We start from the raw sequence: 25,810 nt of genomic DNA, 5'->3' as shown, positions 1-25,810 counted from the left end.
CTAGAAACACTATAATAAGAACTCAAAACCAGCAAAATCCAGACATCTGAAAGTTTGTTTTTAAGTTCTAATAACCAAAGCAAACTATTCAACTTTCTTTCATTTGTAAAATCATACTTATTAATTCAATAATAAAAACATTATTTCTGTGTAAAACATATGTGTGGTGATCTGGGGAAACACATCAGATGTCGCGACATGGTGAAATTATGGAAAGCAACCAAAAATCAGGTTTTTACCAAAATTTAGTATTTTAAATGTATTTAACCAAAAATAAATGTATTTCACCAAAATAATTAGGATTTTCTTTTCTTTTACACTGCTTAACTCACTAAATTAACCAGTGATTATTATCTTAATATTTGATTAATATTTGAAAAAAATCCATGAGATCATGAGATCAAAGCATAAGAAAAATGAGGCTTGTGTTTAAAAGATATGAAGGATTTTATCTGGGGTGATGAGATAGGGATGAATGTGGATGATGCTGATAAATGAATGATAACTCATTTCCCATTGTAAACTTTTATAACAGTATTATTGTTTTCCCAAAAATAGATTTAAGCAATTTTGCACAAGCAAGAGTGCAGTTATATTGAGGATTGCTTTTATACAATGGTTCTATCAACAACAAATTAATACTGAGGAAGTTTGGATACTATAGGGCCAAATATTCTATTTATTTTTGCTCCACTAGCAGGAGTAGATCCCTAAGAAACCACACTCGCTTTATAGCCTGTAGGCTAGCTGTCTCGCATTGATTTGTTCATTACTGTGAATGGTGCTTGCAGTAAAATTACCATCATTTTTCATCTTCATCTGAAGAGCTTTCATATTTTAAGTCAAAAGTTATATTCCTGAAAAGTATTGCTTGCCATGTCCACTGATGATGTCACTAACACTACTGTAGTAATGTGTTGGGTTTATTTGTTTGTTTGTGTGGTCACCACAAACAAGTGGAGTGATACAGTCGTGCTTGAAAGTTTGTGAACCCTTTAGAACTTTCTATATTTCTGCATACATATGACCTAAAACATAATCAGATTTTCACACAAGTCCTAAAAATAGATAAAGAGAACCCAGTTAAACATCCATCCATCCATTATCTGTCGCCGCTTATCCTGTTCTACAGGGTCGCAGGCGAGCTGGAGCCTATCCCAGCTGACTATGGGCGAGAGGCAGGGTACACCCTGGACAAGTTACCAGGTTATCGCAGGGCTAACCCAGTTAAACAAATGAGACAAAAATATTATACTTGGTCATTTATTTATTGAGGAAAATCATTGAATATTACATATCTGTGAGTGGCAAAAGTATGTGAACGTCTAGGATTAGCAGTTAATTTGAAGGTGAAATTAGAGTCAGATGTTTTCAATCAATGGGATGACAATCGGGTGTGAGTGGGCACCCTGTTTTATTTAAAGAACAGGGATCTATCAAAGTCTGATCTTCATAACATGTTTGTGGAAGTGTATCATGGCACGAACAAAGGAGATTTCTGAGGACCTCAGAAAAAGCGTTGTTGATGCTCCTCAGGCTGGAAAAGGTTACAAAACCATCTCTAAAGAGTTTGGACTCCACCAATCCACAGTCAGATAGAGTGTGTACAAATGGAGGAAAATCAAGACCATTGTTACCCTCCCCAGGAGTGATCAACCAACAAAGATCACTCCAAGAGCAAGGTGCGTAATAGTCAGCGAGGTCACAAAGGACCCCAGGGTAACTTCTAAGCAACTGAAGACCTCTCTCACATTGGCTAATGTTAATGTTCATGAGTCCACCATCAGGAGAACACTGAACAACAGTGGAGTGCATGGCAGCAAGGTTGCAAGGAGAAAGCCATTGCTGTCCAAAAGAACATTGCTGCTCGTCTGCAGTTTGCTAAAGATCATGTGGACAAGCCAAAAGGCTAATGGAAAAATGTTTTGTGGACGGATGAGACCAAAATAGAACTTTTTGGTTTAAATGAGAAGCATTATGTTTGGAGAAAGGAAAACACTGCATTCCAGCATAAGAACCTTATCCCATCTGTGAAACATGGTGGTGGTAGTATCATGGATTGGGCCTGTTTTGCTGCGTCTGGGCCAGGATGGCTTGCCATCATTGATGGAACAATGAATTCTGAATTATACCAGTGAATTCTAAAGGAAAATGTCAGGACATCTGTCCATGAACTGAATCTCAAGAGAAGGTGGGTCATGCAGCAAGACAACGACCCTAAGCACACAAGTTGTTCTACCAAAGAATGATTAAAGAAGAATAAAGTTAATGTTTTGGAATGGCCAAGTCAAAGTCCTGACCTTAATCCAATCGAAATGTTGTGGAAGGACCTGAAGCGAGCAGTTCATGTGAGGAAATCCACCAACATCCCAGAATTGAAGCTATTCTGTACGGAGGAATGGGCTAAAATTTCTCCAAGCCGGCGTGCAGGACTGATCAACGGTTACCGGAAATCTTTAGTTGCAGTTATTGCTGCACAAGGCGGTCGCACCAGATACTGAAAGCAAAGGTTCACATACGTTTGCCACTCACAGATATGTAATATTGGATCATTTTCCTCAATAAATAAATGACCAAGTACAATATTTTTGTCTCATTTGTTTAACTGGGTTCTCTTTATCTACTTTTAGGACTTGTGTGAAAATCTGATGTTTTAGGTCATATTTACGCAGAAATATAGAAAGTTCTAAAGGGTTCACAAACTTTCAAGCACCACTTTACACACAGTGAAATGCCCCAGTGCAGTTATCTTAAATATAAGCACTCTTAGAACGCCACTCATCCAACCAATTTTTTTTTCTTTTTTTTTAGTGGAACAGAACTAACTGTTGAATAATGGGTTATAAATGTAAATGCATGTGGCGTGTCTTTCTCCCTTTTCACTTTCTCCCTTTTCAATGTAAGCAGATTTTAAACTGCTACAACTTCTGCTTGAGATGCATACAAAAGAGATGAACATAGTACCAGTCAAAAGTTTGGGCACACCTTCTAATTCAATTTTTTTTTTCTTTATTTTTATTAATTAAGACACTTAATGTCTTAAAGTAATGATGGATGTCGTTTTGCTTGACTTAGTTGAACGGTTCTTGATATAATATGGATTACTACAGTTGTCAAATAGGGCCATTTACTGTATTTTTATTATTTACTATTTACTGTTTGATCTCAAACACATTAAGACGACACGAAATTGCACTAATTAACTTTTGACGAGGCATACCTGTTAACTGAAAAGCTTTCCAGGTGACTACCTCATGAATCTGGTTAAGATAATTACCCTGTAGAACAGGATAAGTGGCTACAGATACAGTGGTATGCAAAAGTTTGGGCACCCCTGGTCAAAATTGCTGTTACTGTGAACAGTTAAGCAAGTTGAAGATGAAATGATCTCCAAAAGGCATAAAGTTAAAGATGACGCATTCCCTTTTATATTTTAAGTAAAAACTATTTTTTATTTTCATCTTTTACATTTTCAAAATGACAAAAAAGGAAAAGGGCCCGAAACAAAAGTTTGGGCACCCTGCATGGTTAGTACCTAGTAACACAAGTATCACAGCTTGTAAACACTTTTTGTAGCCAGCTAATAATCTTTCAGTTCTTACCTGGGGGATTTTCACACATTCGTCCTTGCAAAAGGCTTCCAGTCCTACAAGTTTCTTGGGCTGTCTTGCATGCACTGCTCTTTTGAGATCTATCCATAGATTTTCAGTGATGTTTAGGTCAGGGGACTGTGAGGCCCAGGGAAAAACCTTCAGCTTGTGCCTCTTGAGGTATTCCATTGTAGATTTTGAGGTGTGTTTTGGATCATCGTCTTATTGTAGGACACATCCTCTTTTTAACTTCAACTTTTTTACAGATGGTGTGATGTTTGCTTCCAGAATTTGCTGGTATTTCTTCGAATCCATGCTTCCCTCGACCAATGAAATGTGCCCTATGCCACTGGCTGCAATACAACCCCAAAGCACGATCGATCCACACCCATGCTTCAGAGTTGGAGAGGTGTTCTTTTCCTGGAATTTGGCACCCTTTTTTCTCCAAACATACCTTTGCACATTGTGGCCAAAAAGTTCTATTCTGATTTCATCAGTCCACAGGATTTGTTTCCAAAATGCATCAGGCTTATTTAGATGTTCATTTGCAAACTTCAGACGCTGAATTTTGTGGCTAGGACGCAGGAACGGTTTTCTTCTGATGACTCTTCCATGAAGGTCATATTTGTTCAGGTGTCTAGTAGAACAGTGCACCACCACTCCAGGGTCTGCTAAATCTTTCTGAAGGTCTTTTGCAGTCAAACAGGGGTTTTTATTTGCCTTTCTAGCAATCCAACAAGCAGTTCTTTCAGAAAGTTTTCTTCATCTTCCAGACCTCACCTTGATCTCCACTGTTTCTGTTAACTGCCATTTCTTAATAACATTACAATCTGAGGAAACAGCTACCTGAAAACACTTTGCTGTGTTCTTGTAGCCTTCTCCTGCTTTGTGAGCATCAATTATTTTATTATTTAGAATGCGAGGGAGTTGCTTAGAGGAGCCCATGGCTGTTGATTTTCGGGACAAGTTTGAGGAGTCAGAGAATTTATACAGCTTTGAATTCTGCATCATCTGACCTTTCCTAACGAAGAATTTGAACAAGCCACAGCTCAATAAGCTAATTATGGTCTGGAACCTTGGTAAAAGTTACCTGAGAACTCAAATGTATTGGGGTGCCCAAACTTTCGCATGGTGTTCCTTTTCTTTTTTCACTCTCCAATTGTACAAAACAAAAATAATACACAAATCTTGCAGAAAATGCTGAAAAGAAATGTGTCGTCTTTACCTTTATGCCTTTTGGTGATCAGTTCATCTTCTGCTCACTTAACTATTCACAGTAACAGACATTTTCAGTAAGGGTGCCCAAACTTTTGCATGCCACTGTAATGGATGGATGGATGGAAGTTCCATGGGACTGGAGCCAACCTTCCTGGACATGACTGCAAGAGGAAAATCCATCACAGGTTGAACAGAAGGATAGTGCCAGTGGTAGACATAGAGCCAAGGACAACTTTCAAAGAGATAAAAGTTGAACTCCAAGGTCAAGGTACATCAATGTCTGATTGCACCATCTGTCACTTTTTGAGCAACAGCAGGCTCAATGGATGAAGACCCAGGAGGACTCCACTGTTGAAAGAAAAACTAAAAAAAAAAGCCAGACTGGACTTTATTAAAATGCATATTGACAAGCCACAATGTTTCTAGGAGCATGTTCTTTGGACAGATGAGACAAAACTCAAGCTTATTGGCAAGTTACATTAGCTCCAAGTCCACAAAAGAAAAAATGAAGCTTTTAAAGAAAAGAACACCATACCTACCATGAAACATGGAGGAGGCTTGGTTATGATTTGGGGCTGCTTTGCTGTGTCTGGCACAGAGTGCCTTGAATCTGTACAGGGCACAATGAAATCTCAAGACTATCAAGGCATTCTGGAGTGAAATGTACTATCCAGTGTCAGAAAGCTCTGTCTCAGTCGCAGGTCATGGGTCCTCCAACAGGAAAAAGACCCAAAACACATAGCTAAAAGCACCCAAGAATGGTGAAGAACAAAACATTGAACTATACTGAAGTGGCCTTCTGTGAGCTCTGATCTGAATCCTATCAAACATTTCTGAAAAGAGCTGAAATGTGCAGTATGGAGAAGGCACCCTTCAAACCTGAGACAGCTGGAGCAGTTTGCTCAGGAGCAGTGGACCAAACTACCTGTTGGCAGATGCAGGAGTCTCACTGAGAGCTACGGAGATCGCTTGTTAGCAGTGACTGCTGCTAAAGGTTGTGCAGCAAAATATTAAGTTAATTCATTATTAATATATATATTTTTTAAAGATATTTTTGGGCTTTTTTCACCTTTATTGGATAGGACAATGTAGAGACAGGAAATGAGTGGGAGAGAGAGATGGGGAGGGATCGGGAAATGACCTCGGGTCGGAATCGAACCCGGATTTATGGTATGGCGCCTTATCCACCTGAGCCATGACGCCCCCAATTCATCTCATCTCATCTCATTATCTCTAGCCGCTTTATCCTTCTACAGGGTCGCAGGCAAGCTGGAGCCTATCCCAGCTGACTACGGGCGAAAGGCGGGGTACACCCTGGACAAGTCGCCAGGTCATCACAGGGCTGACACATAGACACAGACAACCATTCACACTCACATTCACACCTACGGTCAATTTAGAGTCGCCCCCAATTCATTATTAATATTAAGGATACCATCACTTTTGTCCATGCCATTTTCATTTGTTTTGTTATGTAAAATATTCAGCTGAATCAAAAACCAAATATGATTTGTGTTAAACATGGAATAAACAGTGATGGATGCCATTAACTTTTTGTCAGTTTCAAGTTATTTCAGAGATAGTTGTGGGTTCTTTTTTTGGTGGAAGGGTACAGACAAATTTGTCCATGTCTTGAATTCCATATATTTTCCATTTCATAGTTTTGATGTATTTAGTATTGTTCCACAATGTAGAAAGCAGTCAAAATACAGAAAAACTTATGAGTAGGTGTGTCCAAACCTTTGACTGGTACTGTATTTCAGTTCAGTAGTTTTTTAGAACTACTAGAACTGTTCAAATTTGACAGGTTTGAAGGTTTTCCCAGGCTGCCACACATATCGGAAAATAACTACAGGACTATGTTTAAAGGAGATACGCAGAACCTTTATTTTTAAATACGTTTCTGAGTGGATAGTGTCTCCATCCTTGACTCTTGTATGCTGCATAATTGGGAATAAAAATAATATATTTTTGAGAGTTAAAATCGACTGCAAAGTTGGCATTCGAGCTGCCCTACTGAGCCAGCCAGCCCTGAGTGGGTGACATCACAGCGGGAATCGGTGCTATAGACCAAAGCCAGACTCAGCAGGCGAGTGGTTGCAATGGCCTCTTTGTTCAGATTTATTGGAGATTCTTTGGATTCCTCAGATAGTAATACATCTGACTGTGATAGTCCTGAAATTGGAGTGTGTGTACATGCTACTGCTATACACGTAGAACCGTATCAGTTCGAACCATCAGAAAGTGAATACGATAGTAACACGTCGGCCACAGAGGCCCCCACCTTACAAAATAAAGCCAGAGAACAAAGCCGTCTGTGAGAATTGGATGGAATTGAACTGACCATCTCATGTGACTCTCATTAAAACAGGATAGGTGTTATAACTTATGCAACATACATGTACATGCATGCATTTTCACTGATAAAACCTAAAAGGCTAATTAAATAATCAGATGAACTGAGACAATCACATTCTGAAGCAAATTAAATAATCTTATACCAGTAACTTAAATACACAATACAAGTTACATGTATTAATCTAAATGCAGGTAAACGAGTGTTGTTGTTTTTTGTTATGTAACCAAATGAGAGTCGCATCTTACCCGTCTGTGTTCTCGCTTCTTGAAGGCTGATCTTGTGGCCGATTGTTTTGAAACAATCAGACTTTCAGTAATTCGTTCATTCGCTTCTTCCACATAAGGGCGAGATATTGTTGCTGAGGCAAGCATATCCAGAGGGGGGGAAAAGCATATCCAGCGGAGAAATCTGACACCTGGTCCACTCATTCTCCATTTTCTCCATACTGAGTACTCCGCCATTACTGCTCGGCTCACACTCCGGAAGAACTGGTGCAACTGAACTTACTTTCCTTTTCTTGTAGTTTTCTTTTCCTTTAATTGTTGGTACTGCACCTTCTTTCAATACGGGCTTATAGCCAACACTCCTCAACAGATCAGAGGTTTCGTACGAGTCTTCAGTCAAATGTGCAGAGCAGAGGAGAGACCACTTCGTAGGCGTGAATTTCTCGCAAAATGCGTCCAAATCTTTGCAGTTTGAACATTCTTGGGCCATGAATGCAACATAAATCCACCTTCTGTCGTGTTGCTGCACCCGCCAGCAACACATCTACGTGGCATGGCAATAAATTAGCTCAAAATGGAAGCTCAAAGTTGCAGTTAGCTCTGTGTTTTAGTATAGCAAAAATGGCGATGAGACCGATAGCCTTCCTGCTGTGACATCACGGATGTCAAGGTCATTCACTCAGACCACTACCTATATGAATCATTTTAATCGTAAAAATTTACTATATTAGATTTATTGTTAACGCTTAAAACTATCCCTATGCCATTCTTGAGGTCTCAAGGCATTTATAAACAAAAAGTGAGGCCATGGTTCTGCGTATCTCCTTTAATGTTGTAAGTAAAACAGCTCCACCTTTCTCTACAGGACTGTATGATGGAGCTGAATGATGAAGAAGGACATCGCTGTTACCCACTAGATGGCCACCTGCTGTGCCACACATGCCACCTCAAACACATTGAGTCAAGCTGCCCGTCTGTCTGAGGAGAAGGATAATTAGTTCTGGATATCTGCTGCCCCCTGTGGCTGTCTGGAGACAGTGATGCCAAACTCTCATGCTTGACTTCAAATCAGTTGCAATAGTAGGATTCAAGAATAAACCTCACATTACTTCAAGGTCACAGCTCTTTGTTTGTCTGTATTGTTATAACCCAATTATTTTATTTTACCATTTTTAAGAGCTGACCCTAAATTGTCAGATTCTTCTAAGTATGCGTGCTCATATTTTCATTCTAATTCTGCCTGTGTTGTGTCTTTGACCAGAGTAATGCAGGCTGCTTAGTCATGATGACCAAGATTAAAAAGTAAATTGGCTTAGGACGTCAAATTTTAGCACTCTATGACAGGTTCAGTTCCCCATAGTTTGTTTCATTAACTTAAAAATTGCATTTACTACTCTCAAATTATGAATTCAAATAGTAAACAATATAATAAAGCATCGCTAAATTTCTTAGTAATTAAAAATGTCTTTTAATTGCATAGTCTGGACAAAAATAACTTATGGAATGAACGTGTGACCGAGTGGCAATGGATTATTGTGTATTGATTCACCTATGTCTGTTATTTATCTTTACAGTCTTGTTACAAAATTATCCCATGACAGTAATGTCATATATGTTTAAGAGAATGCCAAAATACACGTGTGTTACCTCTTATTCAAATCCATAATTTCAAAAAAATGTGGCTCTGTCATGCAATTTGAGTTTTGTTGTGCCATTTTATAATAAATAAAACATCCTACACATTTCCTTATCATTAGTTTATTCTAGTGAATCAAAGTACCAAGCATATAGCAGTTTTTTTTTTTTTTAAAGATATTTTTTGGGCTTTTTGCACCTTCATTGGATAGGACAGTGCAGAGACAGGAAATGAGCAGGAGAGAGAGACGGGGAGGGACCGGGAAACAACCCCGGGCCGGAATCGAACCCGGATTCACGGCACGGCGCCCCATCCACCCGAGCCACAACGCCCCCTGCATATAGCAGTTTTATAGAAATGTGTGCGTACTCGAGTTCAGGGAGCGCAGTTCAATGTAATTTTCTGTAGAGAATCAGCATACAGTACCTCGTGTTCACTAGGTGACTTTCTTGGATTTCATTTGTGTGTCAGGAGCTCACTCTGGACTGAATTCAGTCATTTAACCGTCATGTTCACATTAAAGTGTCTTTATGTAAGAAACGAAAAGACTATAAAAGTGTCAGGTTTTGTTTAAAGAGAAATGGAGATGTGTATTTAGCTCATCTGGCCATGAGGCCGATGAGCTATTGACATGGCGTGGCGTCCATCATCCGTCCATCGTTCACAATTCAGTTAAATTGTATCTCCTCCATCAATTCTCCACGGATTTCCATTCCGATTGTTTTATTTGAAAGATCTCATCATTCAGCACAAAACATAGTCGTTGTTTTGTCTAATTTTTTGCTAGTGAGTTTGTAATTAGGCCAAATTAACAAATTTTCCAGGCATCTCACTAGAATTTTATCTCCTCTCTCATTTCTCATCCAATTTAAGTTCTGATCGATGTTTTGAGTAGATCTTCCCTTGAGGAACAAAACTTGGTCATTTGTTTGTTGATTTTCCTGTTGTAAACAATTTGTTTACAACTTCATTTATTTTCAGTTAAATTGTATTTCCTCCCTCTATTCTCAATGGATCTCAGTTCTGATTGTTTTTTTTTTTTTTTAATGAACTAGACCTTCTGCACAAAACTTGGTCATTGTATTGTCAAATTTTTTGCTAATGAACTGCTAATTAGGTCACCTTTAATAAATTTTGGGACTTGTCATTCGAATTGTATCTCCTCTCGCAGTTCTCACCTGATTTCAGTTCTGATCGATGTTTTGGGTAGATCTTCCCTAGGAAAATTTACAACTTTTGTTTATTTTCAGTTAAATCATGTCTCCTCCCTCAGTTCTCAATGGATTTCAGTTCTGATTGTTTTATTTGAAAGAACTAGACCTTCTGCATAAAACTTGGTCATTGTATTAACAATTTTTTGCGAACAAATTAGTAATTAGGTCAACTTAACAAATTTTCTTCTGACTAGAATTGTATTTCCTCTCTCATTTATCATGCGAATTCAGTTCTGACTGATGTTTTGGGTAGATCTTCCCTTGGGGAACAAAACTTAGTCCTTTGTTGATTTTCCTGTTGTAAACAATTTCTTGTGGAGGTTGGTTCTCTCTCACATTGTCACATTTCAGTTCTGTTTGATGTTTTGGTCATCATGGTTGTTTTGATGGCAGGCCGGATGAGCGACTACGTCCTTGATGTTCTGATTTGGAAAGTTAATATCACCGAGTTCACAGTGTACTGTAAGTAGGTGTGCTTGATCTACTCATAGTTGTAATACTATATAATTATTTATGACTTTGCATCTGACAGTTTATTGGTCATGAGAGCACAGCTGATATTCAGTGTAATTGCACAACATTCTTGAAGGAAAATTGATTTTCTTTAATCAGAGCAAGTGATTTTTTTTTTAAACGATGGTTGAGTATTAATTTGTGGGTTTATGCTAACTTGTTGTTTAGTATCTTGGCCCACAGAAAAATGGAAAATTATAGATGTGGTCCATCAGTGACGGAGTCTTACACCCCTGGTCTAACTTCTAAGGTTTATATTTACACTATATGGCCAAATGTTTGTAGAGACCTGTACATCACACCCATATGTGGTTCTTGTTACTGTTCCCACAAAGTTGGAAGCACACAATTAAATATGATGTCTTTGTATGCTGTAACATTACAATTTCCCTTCACTGGAACTAAGAGATCCAAACGTGTTCCAATATGACAATGCTCCTGTGCACAAAGCAAGGTCCATGAAGACATGGTTTGCGAAGGTTGGAGTGGAAGAACTTGAGTGTCCTCAACAGAGCCCTGACCTCAACCCCAATGAACACCTGTGGGAGAAACTGGAACACTGACTGTACACCAGGTCTCCTCACTCGACATCAGTGCCTGACTTCACTAATGCTGTAGTCTTGTGGCTGAATGAACACAAATCCCTACAGACATGCTCCAAAATCTAGTGGAAAGCCTTCCCGAAAGAGTGGAGGTTATTATAACAACAAATGGAAGCAAAATCTGGAATTGGATGTTCAAAAAGCACATATGAGTGTGATGGTTATATAGTGTTATAGACTGATCAGCTGTAGCATTAAAACCACAGATAGGTGAAGTGAATAACATTGATTATCTCATTACAATGGCACCTGAAAAAGGGTGGAAAATATTAGGCAGCAAGTGAACAGCAAGCAAAGTTGATGTGCTGGAAGCAGGAAAAATGGGCAAGCGCAAGGATCTAAGCAACTTTGACAAGAGCCACATTTTGATGGCTAGACAACTGGGTCAGAGCATCTCCAAAACAGTAGGTCTTGTAGGGTGTTCCTGGTATATAGTGAACAGTACCTACCAAAAGTGGTCCAAGGAAGGACAATCGCTGAACCAGTGAGAGGGTCATGGGTGCTCAAGACTCATTGATGCGTGTGGGAAGCAAAGGCTAGCCCATCTGGTCCATTCCCACATAAGAGCTACTATAGCACAAACTGCTAAAAAAAAAAGTTATGCTGGCTATGACAGAAAGGTGTCAGAACACAAAGTGCATCACAGCTTGCTACCTTTTGAGCTGTGTAGCCACAAACTGGTCAGAGTGCCCATACTGACCCCTGTCTACCGCCAAAAGCACCTACAATAGGCATGTGAGAATCAGAACTGGACAATGGCGCAATAGAAGAATGTGGTCTGGTCTAATGAATTATATTTTCTTTTATATCATGTGGACGGCCGGGTGTGTACGAGTCGCTTACCTGGGGAAAAGATAGCACCAGGATGCACCATGGGAAGAAGGCAAACCTTGGGTCCTGGCATTCATGTGGATGTTACTTAGACACATACCACCTACCTAAACATTGCTATAGACCAAGTACACCCCTTCATGGCAACAGTATTCCCTAATGTCAGTGGCCTCTTTCACCAGGATAATGTGCCCTGCCACAGTGCAAAAAATTGTTCAGGAACATGACAAAGAGTTATAGGTGTTGACTTGGCCTCCAAATTCCTCAGATCCCAGTCCGATTGGGCATCTGTGGGATGTACTGGACAAACAAGTCTGATACATGGAGAACCCACCTTGCAACTTACAGGACATAAGCAATCTGCTGCTGATGTCTTGGTGCCAGCTACGACCGCACAAGAGGGGCCTCCACAATATTAGGGAGGTGGTTTTAATGTTATGGCTGGTATATAAAGGTTTTTCACTGACTTCACATATCCCATCACAACCCTTTCGGCTGCCATGCTTAAGGTCGGTTCTGACAGCTGTATGAAGGAGGTTTAAGTCATGTCACAGAAGAAATTGTACATATATCATCACTAGATTCAATGGCTAAGCAACAATATCAGGAAAAAAATAGCAAAAATAGACAGCATCGACCCTTATGAGGTGCCTAATAATCAATGATGCAGAGAAATTGACAAATATCCAGCCATTTTGTTCTTGGACACTGTGTCCTATCTGGTCCTATATAGAAGTTCATACTCTGTGGATGAATTTTGAGCTTATAAAAGCTTAGAAGCACACAACCAGTTTGTATGTGGATGGGTGAGAGAAAGCCGTGTTAAAAAAGTTCCAGAGAAGAATTTAACAATCGTCATCGGACTGGTAAGTGTACTCGTATTTTGTGTGTAACTTCAGCTTGCTCAGATCATGATAGTTTTCAATTTTGATTTGCAGTATTTTGAATCATATTGAAACAATTTCTCTGTGAAAGTATTTGGGATACTTAAATGTCAATTCAAAGCAGTTTATGAAAAATATTTGAGTAATTGGTGTGAAAAATTTATGTATATATCTTCTAAATTTTTTTGCAGCTTGGCGTGACCAAGATTGAATGTAGGACCCTGTCTGGATTCTCTGTATCATACAAGTCAGCTGGTTGTCCTATAAAGTGACATAAAGGTGGTTAATTATGACAGCTTTTGCGGAATCTTCTTGACTTGAATAACGAGCATCATTAGGCTGCAAATATTTAGCTCATATTACTATACTGTCACAAAATACCATAAACCCCAGCAAAATAAGCTTATTTTGACTCATACTATATTATAGTTATAAAATTATAAAAATGGGTCAAACTTGAGTGAAAGTGATCAGAGCAGACTCAACTGTACTTTGATGACATCCATTCCTTACGATTTAGATTCACCAACCACTGATGTCTTCTTTTTGTAGAAATTTCTGTAGTTTTCTCTCCCTGATGCAATATTACATTAGGAATGCAGAAATATACCTTTTTATTGCAGTTTGAGTGGTTTGAACAACCGAAAACTGAACAAAAATGGACCACGTTTACGTCCCTTTCCTCACTACTTAATTGTATTTGAATCAAAGGTTGACCTTAAACATGGCCGCCACATGTTGCCATTGGAAACGTAACACATGAAAAACCTCTATTCACATACGATATATTTTATTATGCTTTATCATATCTTACTTAAGGGTGGCACGGTGGTGTAGTGGTTAGCACTATTGCCTCACAGCAAGAAGGTTCTGGGTTTGAGTCCAACGGCTGATGGGGGCCTTTCTGTGTGGAGTTTGCATGTTCTCCCTGTGTCTGCGTGGGTTTCCTCTGGGTGCTCCGGTTTCCCTCACAGACATGTAGGTTAGGTTAATTGGTGGCTCTAAATTGACCATAGATGTGAGTGTGAAGTGTTGTTTGTCTCTGTGTCAGCCCTGCAATGATTTGGTGACTTGTTCAGGGTGTACCCCACCTCTTGCCCATAGTCAGATGGGATAGGCTCCAGCTTGCCCGCAACCCTGCACAGGATAAGCAGTTACAGATAATGGATGGATGGATGGAGGCAGACAGTTGGGGAAAACTGTGTATTTACAAGCATAAAAATAATGTTCATAAATAATAATATAACATAAACCAGTGTTTCGCAACCACTGGGCCCATTTGTGGACTGCGAAGTGCCATCTAGTGAGCTACGGTCACACTATAGCTTGCAATGCTTTGCGAAGGCTTATCGATGAAAATGCGGCATTTTGGTGGCAATACATGGCGATATACCGTACATGTGAGCTAAAAGTTGTGGTCACACAGCAGGTGAATACTTGACTGTCACGCCTTTGCGCATTTGAGTCTGGCGCAGCTCGAGGGGCTGCGCTCGCTCATGGAGCATGTTGTGCGCGCTCTTGGGACCCAATCGTTATGAGAAACACCTGATTCTGATTTGAGCACAATCAGCACGCACAGATACAAATGCTGTTTTCAAAGAATTTGCGAAGTATTATCATCACTGTCACGTTTGTTTCTTGCCATGTTTATAATGCTGTTTAAATACTTTGCTTTATGATTCTGCTTTCTGTTTTGCTTTCGTTTTTGTAAATATCACGCCTGCTCATAAACACTCTTCCTGCACTTAGAGCTGTCTACCGCCATCTATCTTGTCTTGTCTTATCTACCGCCCTAGATCTTTAACCCAGTCGCATATAAAAAGCTGTATGCCTCCATGCTATTCCAGATTTTCATCTGTTTGTCCATGTAAAACGATGTCTGCAGCACCAAGTAGTTTGAGATGTCGGGGAACTCGATGGATGGATAATTTTCCAACTCGGAGGAAAAACTGTTCTATGGGAAAAATAATGTGTAATGATCTATCCCATTGAGTGGCTTCTATATCCACTTCTTTTGAGTGTACTTCTTGGTTTTAATAACTTGCTTGCTGAACACAAACATGGCAATAAGTTCTTGTGTTAATTGACCAGACTCCACTTTTGGATCATTAATCCCTTTTGACTGAGAATGCCCTGCATGCATGGTTTTATGTTGGCTTCTGGCACATCCGTACAGTTTTAAATACAATACCTACAATTAAAAACAGTTTGTTTTTATTGCATTTATTTAATTCCTGGGCTCCCATCTGTAACAGCGAGTGATGTTGCTTTCCATTAATACACTTTACAATAGATTATTACATTCTAATAGAGTAGATGAGACAAAATAATTGGGGATCTTTTTTAATGGGTATGACTCGTTACAAGTATGAATAGCTGGGCTTTAAAGTAGAAAAGGTTGAGAATCCCTGACATAAATAATAATTTTTGGATTTAGGCTGCTTGGCCATAGAAGGTTCACGCTGCACGCTGCACACTACACGCTACACGCGTGTAAAGAAAAGTGGACAAACGTAGCATGACTTGCTCTGGGCCATAGAACGGCGTTCACGTTGCACGCTGCACACTTCACGCGTGAAGCGTGAAATGAACATGCACACTTTTTTCTAGGCGTGAAGATGGAAATTCCAGTCAGTGCATGCGGTCACCGCCGCGCCAGCCAATCAGAACGGGTCTAGGGAGATAACTCTATGCTTTCAGGGGAAAACTTCAGAAAAAATATAATTGAATGGTATAATTGAAAAATAGTTCTTCATCGGGATTGTCAAGCAGATTATAGAATGTTCGGTGAAATTCACCACGGGTTTCTCTCAGAAGGAAGTGTTCTCGGCTCCAAATTCTGTTCCTTTTTCTCTTCCTCTGTCTCAGTAAAAGCAGAATGAGGCAATCGTCGTCATCCGAAGAGTCCATATTGTTGGTTACTCGGTCAAAGTAGAACAGACGCAACACGTGAACATCCAAGCATGAAGTTTAATGGCCCAGGGTCCGGTTCTTCACGTGAACGTGCAGCATGCAGCGTGCAGCGTGAACCTTCTATGGCCCAGCTGCCTTATATCATAGCCAGTCTCTTTTATTTCTTTACTGGCTAGCACTGGCCACTAGGCGGCGTGTATGACTGGTAATTACTAACACTGGCCACTAGGCGGCGTGTATGACTGGTAATTACTAACACTGGCCACTAGGCGGCGTGTATGACTGGTAATTACTAACACTGGCCACTAGGCGGCGTGTATGACTGGTAATTACTAACACTGACTATTAGGCGGCGTGTGTGGCTGGTAATTACTAACACTGGCCACTAGGCGGTGTGCATGGCTGGTGGTACACGTACAAACCACAAAAAATCGACTCGATGGGTTTACCATTTTTTCTTAGGTCTGGTGCTCCGCTGGAGCTCCGCTAATATTATTGTCTGTGTCGATAATTTTCATTTTTATTATTAATAAAAATGGAAAAACTTCCGAGCCAGCCAGGAGTCGAACCTAGAATCTTCTGATCCGTAGTCAGACGCGTTATCCATTGCGCCACTGGCCCGCTTGTTTGTTGATCAGAATTGGATATATATGAACCGTCAACATGCACTCCAGCAATGTGTCATCATGAATAATTATATTCTGGAAACAATTTTATCAAGTAAGAGCTTTTGTTTAGTTGTTTGTTTCTTTGTTTTAAAGAAACGTGAAATAACTTACATTTGTTTTAGCTTGCATGATAAAAGTTTCTCCTTGCACTGCTCTCTTAAAACGTTTTAGTCAAAAGTCGTTCTTTAGCCTATATATTTCAATAATAATTAACAACAGATTTACTTTTATCTCACAGCTTTGTTAACGTGACATTTTTGTAGACAAAACACGAAACTAACCGGAAATGGCTGTTCTATGTTAATTTATCCTGTAGTGTCGCTGTCTCGCCTGTAGGCGGCACTCGTTCATCATTTTCACAACACTGAGTCAGGTATGGTTTTGTTCGATGGGTTTGTATGGAGGATTTTTATGACATATCTTTAATTATATGTGTCAGTCTATCCATCAATAAATATATCGTCCAATAAACACATTAATAAATACATCAATAAATATTTCAATGTATTATTACAAAACTTATTTCTGTATATGCGCGCGCCACTCAGGCTCAGCTTCTGGAGCGAGTTCACAGTTCCGAGTACGCATGCGTGAATTCGTAGAGGAATTCAGGCCCAGAAGCAAAACAAAACCACGTGCTTTATAGGAGTCTAGTAAGAAACGTCCAGACTTTCATTGAATTTCAGACACTTTTCAAAGGAAATCAAAGTTGTAAGTCATGTAAAGATATATATATAAACAGCAACATTACCACAATCAAAAAACATGATTTTAGCAAAGTGATTATCGCTTTTCATAATCTCTTAAGGGTCCAGAGCACAAGATGCATGACTGCAGGGCAGGTTGTTTTACTAGTGTTAAGTAACAGCAGGACTCCTTTTTGCCTTATGAACTTTTGACAGTGTTATACATATTTCTGTTACTTCAATTTATATGTATGAAAGGTCAAGTTTAACTAAAATGTGTGTTAGAGATATTTAAGTGCTATAGTCTGTCAAGATAACGTTTATGTACATGTGGTGTGTAATTAATAAATAAATAAATAAAAACTGAACAAACAAAAGTACATAACTTTTCCATATGATTTAATTATGTGATGAATGTCACTCCTGTGGAGGATGGCCCCATATGGACAGTTGAAAGTCACACTTGGAGGACGCACTGTGAAACATGGTGGTGGTGGCATCATGCTATAGGGACGCTTTTCTTCAGCAGGGACAGGGAAGCTGGTCAGAGTTGATGGGAAGATGGATGGAGCTAAATACAGGGCAATCCTGGAAGAAAACCTGTTGGAGGCTGCAAAAGACTTGAGACTGGGAAGGAGATTCACCTTCCAGCAAGACAATGACCCTAAACATACAGCCAGAGCTATAATGGAATGGCTTAGATCAAAGAATATTCATGTGTTAGAATGGCCCAGTCAAAGTCCAGACCTAAATCCCATTGAGCATCTGTAGCAAGACTTGAAAATTCCTGTTCACAGACGCTCTCCATCCAATCTGGCTGAGCTTGAGCTATTTTGCAAAGAAGAATGGGCAAAAATTTCAGTGTCTAGATGTGCAAAGCTGGTAGAGACATACCACAAAAGACTTGCAGCTGTAATTGCAGCAAAAGGTGACTCTACAAAGTATTGATGCAGGGAGGCTGAATACTAATGCACATCACATTTTTTCAGATTTTTATTTGTTTAAAATTTTGAAGACCATTTATCATTTTTGTTTCACTTCACAATTATGTGCTACTCTGTGTTGGTCTATCACATAAAATCTCAATAAAAAACTTTTAAGTTCGTGGTTGTAAGGTGGAAAAATGTGAAAAAGTTCAAGGGGTATGAATACTTTTTCAAGGCACTGTATTTGTTTTGTAACAAACAACTGTGTAACTTAGTCATGAACAGGTCTTTTGGGTATGAGTCTTCTGTTCACTTGTCATGTGACCACTGTGGAGTTTTATTCCTATCTCTAATCAAGAATGCGGTCTTTCAATTTGAGAGCAGTGTTAGTTTATTCATTTGACATTCAGATTTTGCAAATAACTACTGCTCATCAGACTGCTCTGTACGCTTGCGAACCTTCTGCTCACAAATTTCAATATCAAAATTCACCAACCAATAGAATGCAAGGTATGACCTTGACCAATGAACTCGTCACTGCGTCCTCGGGCCCATTCGCTTCAGGTACCGGGGGGCATTTAACAGGGTTCGTCCACTCCTGCCATCCAGGGCCTTATTACATTCATGAAGTACAACATATATGTACTTCACTTGCTTAGTGTTGTTTCACTTGGAATAAAAACTCCAAAGTGGTCACGTGACAAGAATGAGAGACTTGTATCCACATGACCTGGCCTGAGTTTCCTAAAAGCATCGCAGCACAAAGATCATCATTAAATGGTAGAGCAAGCAGCACAATGAACACTCTCTCTCCTAGTTAATATGCTCATAGTGTTAAGAGGCTTTTGGGAAACCCACCCCTTTTCAAGAATGAAGCTGAGCTGGCCCAGGGGAAAATTAGCGAATCACTCACTTAGATGACGCTTTACTCCCAAGGTATACAAAAGATTAGTTCAAAATGACCGGATCGTTCATGAATGACACACCACTACTCCATTCTGCTAACATTTTGGTTAGTGTTGGTGCCATGACCGCGTAGTACCAGAAAAAGCAATAAAGTTAGTTTTGTTGTTCTAATTACCAAAACACTGTACAACACAGTGAGATACAGATTTTAGTAGTAATGTTAATTCGAGTATTAACCATTTTGTGTTCCTCTTTTAACTCTATCTGCTGCTTCCCACAGCACATCACCTGCGCTTCTCCATTTGGTCTGTGATTGCAGGGCCACAGTTTGGCCACGCCTCTGCACTTTTACAGACCAATCAGAACAGCCCTAATTTGCATATTAGAATCCTTCAAACTTTCAATCTATCATTCAATAAATCTCATCTCATTATCTCTAGCCGCTTTATCCTTCTACAGGGTCGCAGGCAAGCTGGAGCCTATCCCAGCTGACTACGGGCGAAAGGCGGGGTACACCCTGGACAAGTCGCCAGGTCATCACAGGGCTGACACATAGACACAGACAACCATTCACATTCACACCTACGGTCAATTTAGAGTCACCAGTTAACCTAACCTGCATGTCTTTGGACTGTGGGGGAAACCGGAGCACCCGGAGGAAACCCACACAGACACGGGGAGAACATGCAAACTCCGCACAGAAAGGCCCTCACCGGCCCCGGGGCTCGAACCCAGGACCTTCTTGCTGTGAGGCGACAGCGCTAACCACTACACCACCGTGCCGCCCCTCATTCAATAAATGTGTCAATAAATCATGAAAAATAAAATGTTAAAGTTTTGTAATAATAAATTGAAAGATTTTATGCGTTTAATTATTGATGCACGTATTGAACAATATATTTACAGATTTATTGATGGATAGATTAAGACACATAAAGATATGTCACAAAAAAATCCTCCTAAGCTAAAAATGTACATTTCCAAACTCTATTTACACTACTATAACACATTAAGAGGTTTATTCTATCCAATTCTTACAACCTGAAGTGTGCAATAGAAATAACAAAAGATTGCATACTAAGTTGACAAAAGTATACACTTGCACAAAAGGAGTCAGATTTTTAAAACAATGAATTAGGAAACGCAGCTTCTTCCACAGCTTTATTTTAAAAACTTTTTTTTTAAATCACTACAGTAACCACTGTAAACATTAATATAACAGTAATCTGATCTATATTCATGCTGTTTTAGGAAATCTCATACCCTAAACAGCTGGATCACCTGGTAAAATCATAACTCCATTTACTGGAATAATCAGAGTTGAAATGTAGCAACATGGCAGACAGTAAATTCATTTCTGAGCTAAATTCAGACCTGCTGATCCTTTACAAGTTACTGTTAACAGTCCATCTCTGTATAATTATGGTGCTATTTTTCCCCCAAAGATACAGACTTTAGTGTTGAAGTTCATTTTTTAAAACCACATTCTCTCACTTGTGTTTTGTTTTAAGTGCCAGAGCCTCGAGATTGGCTGGTCCTCCCCACACTGTCCCAAATACATGTCTTTCAGTTGTGAGGGCTTCATCCAGAGAGAGCTCTCTGCCAGATAACACCACCTTCTTCACAGCCCTGATTACAGGAGCTGAGCCCTTTGTAAACTGGTTCAGCCATCGCTCTGTTTCCACCAGAGAGTTTCCTTCCCCAACAGTCAACACGTCATCAACTAGTCCAATCTGCTTTCCAAAGTCTGGATCAACTTTCTTTGCACTCGCGAGTAATTTTAGGGCATTTTGGCTGCCAATGATTCGGACCAACCTCACAGCTCCGCCCCATCCTGGCACCAAGCCCATGTGTTTATGGACAAACTGGATCATGGCACCAGATGTCATCAGTCTGGTGGTAGAAGCATAGATTTGTAAACACATATAATCTCTATGGTAAGGTACTACATCCAGCACACAAATATTTTACCTGAAGTCACAGGCAGTAGTGAGTTCTGCACCTCCACCCAGCGCTTTTCCTTCAACCAGAGCTACGGAGATGAGGGGCAACCTATACTAAGAGATACATGGAAGCTTAGGTATATTACATGTAAGCTTAGATATATTACAATTTATAGTCATAGAAAAGTCACACAAGCCAACCTGAGAAGTCGTGCAAGAGTCTTTTGCATGAACATACACATCTTCATTCCATCCTGCAAAAAAAAAAGACGGCAAGGTAAAACTTCCATATGTTAATATAATGATGCAAGGTAGAGGTCAAAACAATTCTAGCAGACAGAGAAAAAAAAAACCTAAACAAAACAGGATTTTAACGCAAAAATTCTAGCATTATGTTGGTGGACAGGAAGGCTACAGCATAAATAATAAACCGCCTGTTCTACCCTACAATTTTACCAAGCAAAGAGACCAAAGCTCTGCTCTTTTATGTTCTATTAATTCATAAACCCAAGGTTTTGGTCTAACTACTGTTTTCGCTGAAAAAAAGGAAAGTACAGTTTTCAGATGTCTCCTATATCACTGCAACAAGCTGTCAAAAATTGTAAATTCTACAGCTATACTATAGATGTGGGCAGCTTTGGAAAAGAGAATCTGAAATAGTTACAGCATTGATCACTATTCGTTTAAAATTATTCTACAAATAAACATTATTTTTAAAACTGGATCATCTACTTTTTAAAGAACAGGATGCCACACACATCATTTCAGTATTTTTTTAATAAACTACTAAAAGCAACTCTCATAAGTTAGAGTTAACAAATATTCCAAGTTTTAAACCAAATAATTTAATACCATTGAATGACTGAACAATCTACTATGATATACTGAAAACCATGATGTTACATATTAAATACTGAGGACCTGTGGGTTTGATATTGCTCTGACTGCATTCAGGTCAGATCCAGAGCAGAATGTTCTAGCAGCCCCTTGCACAATGAGACCTTTTCCTTCTGTCCACGTCTCTAGTTCAGATACCCGTTCTTCTAGTTCAGTCATCATGCTGCCTGGAAAACACAGAGCTTGTCTAAATATTAAATAATCTCACAGACTAAGAAACTGAAGTTGTGCCACATTATTCACCTGAGAAGGCGTTCATACGTGTTGGGTTATTGACTGTCATCACTGCAATGCCTGACTCTTGTTTCTGAAGATCTATGGATCCTCCTGGAAACAACTGAAGCTTCTTTCGAATCTCCTCCTCCTCAGAGTCAGTGGCTTTACAGCAAAATGCCTGCTTTTGCTTAAAAAAACATCCCAAAGCACGTCTTGTGTTCGGGAGAAAAGGACGACCAACACTGAATAAAGCCATTTTACTTTCTCTGCAGAAGAGACACACACAAAGTGAAGTCACTTACATGATATAACTGAAGAATATAACAGCCTACTATGCAAGATATCTCTCTCATATATATTATTACACACACGTCATAGCTTCAAGCCAATATGTGATTTTCTTTTTATTATATAGACACAAAGTACCCAAATGTATCAAAACAATTCATCAATTTCCTCACAAGTGACATATAGAGATTTATGTCATGGTTTTGGTTCTCCATGTCCTGGATGTAGCTCATATGAAAAATATGTGTGTCATATTTCCCAGTAGAACTCTTGTGTCCATCCATCCATTATCTGTAGCCGCTTATCCTGCGTAGGGTTGCAGGCAAGCTGGAGCCTATCCCAGCTGACTGTGGGCGAGAGGCGGGGTACACCCTGGATAAGTCGCCAGGTCATTGCAGCTCGTGTCCATATAATATATGAAACACACACAGTATATACACAACAATGGCATAATAAAATAAAGTGCACAACATACTAAAGTTGCATTGCTTATAGTCAGACTACAATGTCTACCTGCTAGTGCAAGAGGAGGAGCTTTCTAAATTCATGTGCAAAATGCTTTATGGATGAGTAGAGATGGTTCCTTGTTCTAAATACCAGGATGATGGTGATCCACATCATTTGTTTACAGAGCCTGAGCTGTCACAGGGACCATAGTTTTTCCTCTGTGCAGATATTTCACTGACAGCCACATACAGTTTGAGAGAGTATTCTGACTTTAAATTCACAGACATCCACTTTATTTTAAAAAAATATTAATTACAGGCACTAATAATGGACACTCTGTGGACATGGATTGCTCCAAAGGACTGTTAACACTTAAAGCAGGGTTTCTCCACTTCAGTCCTGGACACCCAAAGATCTTGCACATTTTCATGATTTCCCCTGATCCCAACACAAGAGTACCCAACTCATGTAATGCATAATGATAAGCTGATATGACAGGACAGTGTGTTGGGAATAAACAAACCTAAAACTGTGCAGGTCAGCGAATGGCCAGGACTGTGGTTGAGAAACTCTGATATAGAGAATTTTCTCTTTGCTTGAGAAAATAAAGTGTTATACATCCTTTACAATACAAGTGAAACCACAGCACAGAACTAGAGGACTAAAAAATTAATTCTTTTTATAGTTATATTGTAAGACAAACCCTGATGTAAAGAGAAATTACACAGTTTACAGCCCATAAGCTTTTAAAAGCAGGCAAAGTACAAGGTCGAGTGTGTGTCAGGTTACACTTAATTAAAAAAACAAAAAGAGTACTCTCAGTAAACTGTCTGACCATTTTGAGTTATAAAATGACAATTTAAAACGATACCTAAAATTATTTTCAATAACTGTTCGCTAAAGGAGTTAGATATGTTGCTGTTGGTTCACAAACCTGCAGTAAAACTCCAGCCAAGGTGCTACTTCTAAAGCAGTCCGCCAGGAACTTGAGTGCCGAATTATAGTTCCTACCTTATAGTCAGATCTAAATTACTGTATGTTGCTTTCCGATTAGATTATTTGTAATTACATTTGTATTAATGCATCAGATATTATCCCAGCTTACTGAACAAGGGTATTAACACCACACCCTCTGTTCTACCATGAGAAAAAGATGGATTCTACAATTCTGAGGTATTTTTCGTTAGCTCTGTTGTATCAGGAGCTATTTTCAAATAAACAGTTTTCTGGAAGATTCTTTCACTCTGCATAGAATAACCTCACCAAACCTAGGTAGCTCCTGGTTGCATTTTCCCACAGTTCTGGTCTGATTAGTCCAGAACATAAACCAAACAGGTCACTTTAGGTTGCTGTTCAGTGACTACTTAAAGTGCCATTCCACCATTGGATGTATTCTTTGGCATAAAATACAATATATTTTATGACAACATGACTAGACAGAGAAATCTTTTAGCTTCAAAATGATATATCAAACATAATTTTTTGACAACGACAAGTATATTAATTTTGCGACCAAAGTCACCTACCCTTTTAATTTCCGCGCGGTAGTGAAACGTGATGTCATCGGCAGGTTCCCTTTCTTGTGTACCACGTCACGTGTGACGTGGCACAGATTATCAGCAATGGCGGATAGAACGCGATTTCCACTTGTCGATTGCTGTGCCGATATTCACCATCGACCGTCTCCTTTGGGCATCACTTGCTATTTTCCTTCGCTTCTTTTCCGAAGCTGACAATCGCGTTCTATCCGCCATTGCTGATAATCTGTGCCACGTCACACGTGACGTGGTACACAAGAAGGGGAACCTGCTGATGACATCACGTTTCACTACCGCGTGGAAATTAAAAGGGTAGGTGACTTTGGTCGCAAAATTAATATACTTGTCGTTGTCAAAAAATTATGTTTGATATATAATTTTGAAGCTAAAAGATTTCTCTGTCTAATCATGTTGTCATAAAATATATTGTATTTTATGCCAAAAAAAATACATCCAATGGTGGAATGGCACTTTAATGTTGACTTTATTCTCAATGATCCTGCTTAGGAAATAACAGGAGTGAAACTAAAGGGGAAGGAACATGTGAGGAGAACTTTTGTTCCTGCTACCTAAAGCTCACTTACAGCAGGCTACAGAAGTGAAGAAGTTTTGGTGAATTTCTAGTTGTTTTTTGCTTAAAAAATATAATAGTATGGAAATTGAAATAGCCATATTTCTGAAATATCTTCACAATATAGGCTAAAAGATACATCAACAAAGGCCATGTTTATTCTGGTTGTTTACTGGAGCCCTAGAGATTTCTATTCCAGAACTTTCCACCATCAGCACACGTTAAGTCCAAGTTAACATTATTTATTGGCTTGCTTGTTTTTGAGTTATTGAGGTTTGCATTAAACCCATTCAATTTAACTGACCAGTCAAACCAGCTAATAACTGTCAATAATAAATGTAATAACTTTATGTTGAATCATGATTTCTGCCAAAGTAAAATGTTGTTTGTTTGCTTTTTAAAATGCATCACACCTGTTATAGAAGATCAGTCCACTCTGCCATATGTTATGTACTATACATCAACAAACCTATGTGTAAGATCCTTTCTGGTCTGTCAGTATTTATTCTGAGTTGGCATGAGAGCCTCCATTTCTCCAGACACATCAAGCGGAAAAGAGGAAATGGTGTACATCTCCACTACAGGAAAAGGACAAAGTATTTTTATCTCCATTAGGATAGGATTTCAGGCAGCAAAACAGCATCACACCTGCTATTTTTGTCAAAGGGACCACATTACTGCCCAGGGTTAGGTGTCTCTTTGCCTGTGCTTGGAATTCATGCACTCTTGCCTGTTAATCT

General features: G+C 39.3%; 2 protein-coding genes and 1 non-coding gene across 7 annotated transcripts in view; 1 reads left to right on the top strand and 2 right to left on the bottom strand.

Moving 5' to 3' along the window:
* limd1a (LIM domains containing 1a) overlaps positions 1 to 9,968 on the top strand; it is a 52,463-nt gene extending 42,495 nt beyond the window's left edge. For 2 of the 3 annotated variants that reach the window (XM_060922313.1, XM_060922315.1), the window contains one exon: positions 8,257 to 8,341. Coding sequence is in view for 1 of the 3 variants with exons in the window: in XM_060922312.1 (XP_060778295.1) it covers positions 8,257 to 8,373 (117 nt within the window). In the remaining 2 variants the exon portion in view is untranslated. Of the gene's footprint in view, positions 1 to 8,256 lie in introns of all 3 variants that reach the window. The other variant, XM_060922312.1, reaches the window with a different exon arrangement.
* Positions 9,969 to 16,532: 6,564 nt separating this feature from the next.
* trnar-acg (transfer RNA arginine (anticodon ACG)) lies at positions 16,533 to 16,605 on the bottom strand. Its single transcript has one exon. It is a non-coding gene; the product is annotated as a tRNA-Arg (tRNA).
* Positions 16,606 to 20,317: 3,712 nt separating this feature from the next.
* On the bottom strand, positions 20,318 to 23,934 carry echdc1 (enoyl CoA hydratase domain containing 1). Of its 3 annotated transcripts, XM_060920678.1 has the most exons (7): positions 23,896 to 23,921; positions 22,688 to 22,861; positions 22,254 to 22,492; positions 22,035 to 22,177; positions 21,315 to 21,367; positions 21,142 to 21,222; positions 20,318 to 21,063 (listed from the first exon to the last, which is right to left on the bottom strand). In XM_060920678.1, exons 3-7 carry the CDS (start codon positions 22,480 to 22,482, stop codon positions 20,661 to 20,663), a joined length of 909 nt encoding a protein of 302 aa, XP_060776661.1. In that variant the 5' UTR covers positions 22,483 to 22,492; positions 22,688 to 22,861; positions 23,896 to 23,921; the 3' UTR covers positions 20,318 to 20,660. The 3 variants fall into 3 exon arrangements, with proteins under 3 accessions (XP_060776661.1, XP_060776662.1, XP_060776663.1); XM_060920679.1 differs by lacking the exon at positions 22,688 to 22,861 and having other exon boundaries at positions 23,896 to 23,934; XM_060920680.1 differs by lacking the exons at positions 22,688 to 22,861; positions 23,896 to 23,921 and adding an exon at positions 23,833 to 23,889.
* Between the last annotated feature and the right edge of the window lie 1,876 nt (positions 23,935 to 25,810).

The sequence above is a fragment of the Neoarius graeffei genome, chromosome 5 (assembly GCF_027579695.1).
Source record: "Neoarius graeffei isolate fNeoGra1 chromosome 5, fNeoGra1.pri, whole genome shotgun sequence".
Lineage (NCBI taxonomy): Eukaryota > Metazoa > Chordata > Actinopteri > Siluriformes > Ariidae > Neoarius > Neoarius graeffei.
The sequence above is the reverse complement of the archived record's forward strand: the minus strand, read 5'-3'. Positions and strand labels throughout refer to the sequence as shown.

What these genes read in the sequence shown, in the direction of transcription:
- echdc1 (XM_060920679.1), bottom strand. Translation starts at nt 22,482, where the DNA reads ATGGCTTTATTCAGTGTTGGTCGTCCTTTTCTCCCGAACACAAGACGT. An exon ending in ACGTATGAACGCCTTCTCAG is followed by an intron (nt 22,178 to 22,253) that starts GTGAATAATGTG and finishes TGTGTTTTCCAG; the next exon opens with GCAGCATGATGACTGAACTA. An exon ending in ACTCTTGCACGACTTCTCAG is followed by an intron (nt 21,223 to 21,314) that starts GTTGGCTTGTGT and finishes CTCTTAGTATAG; the next exon opens with GTTGCCCCTCATCTCCGTAG.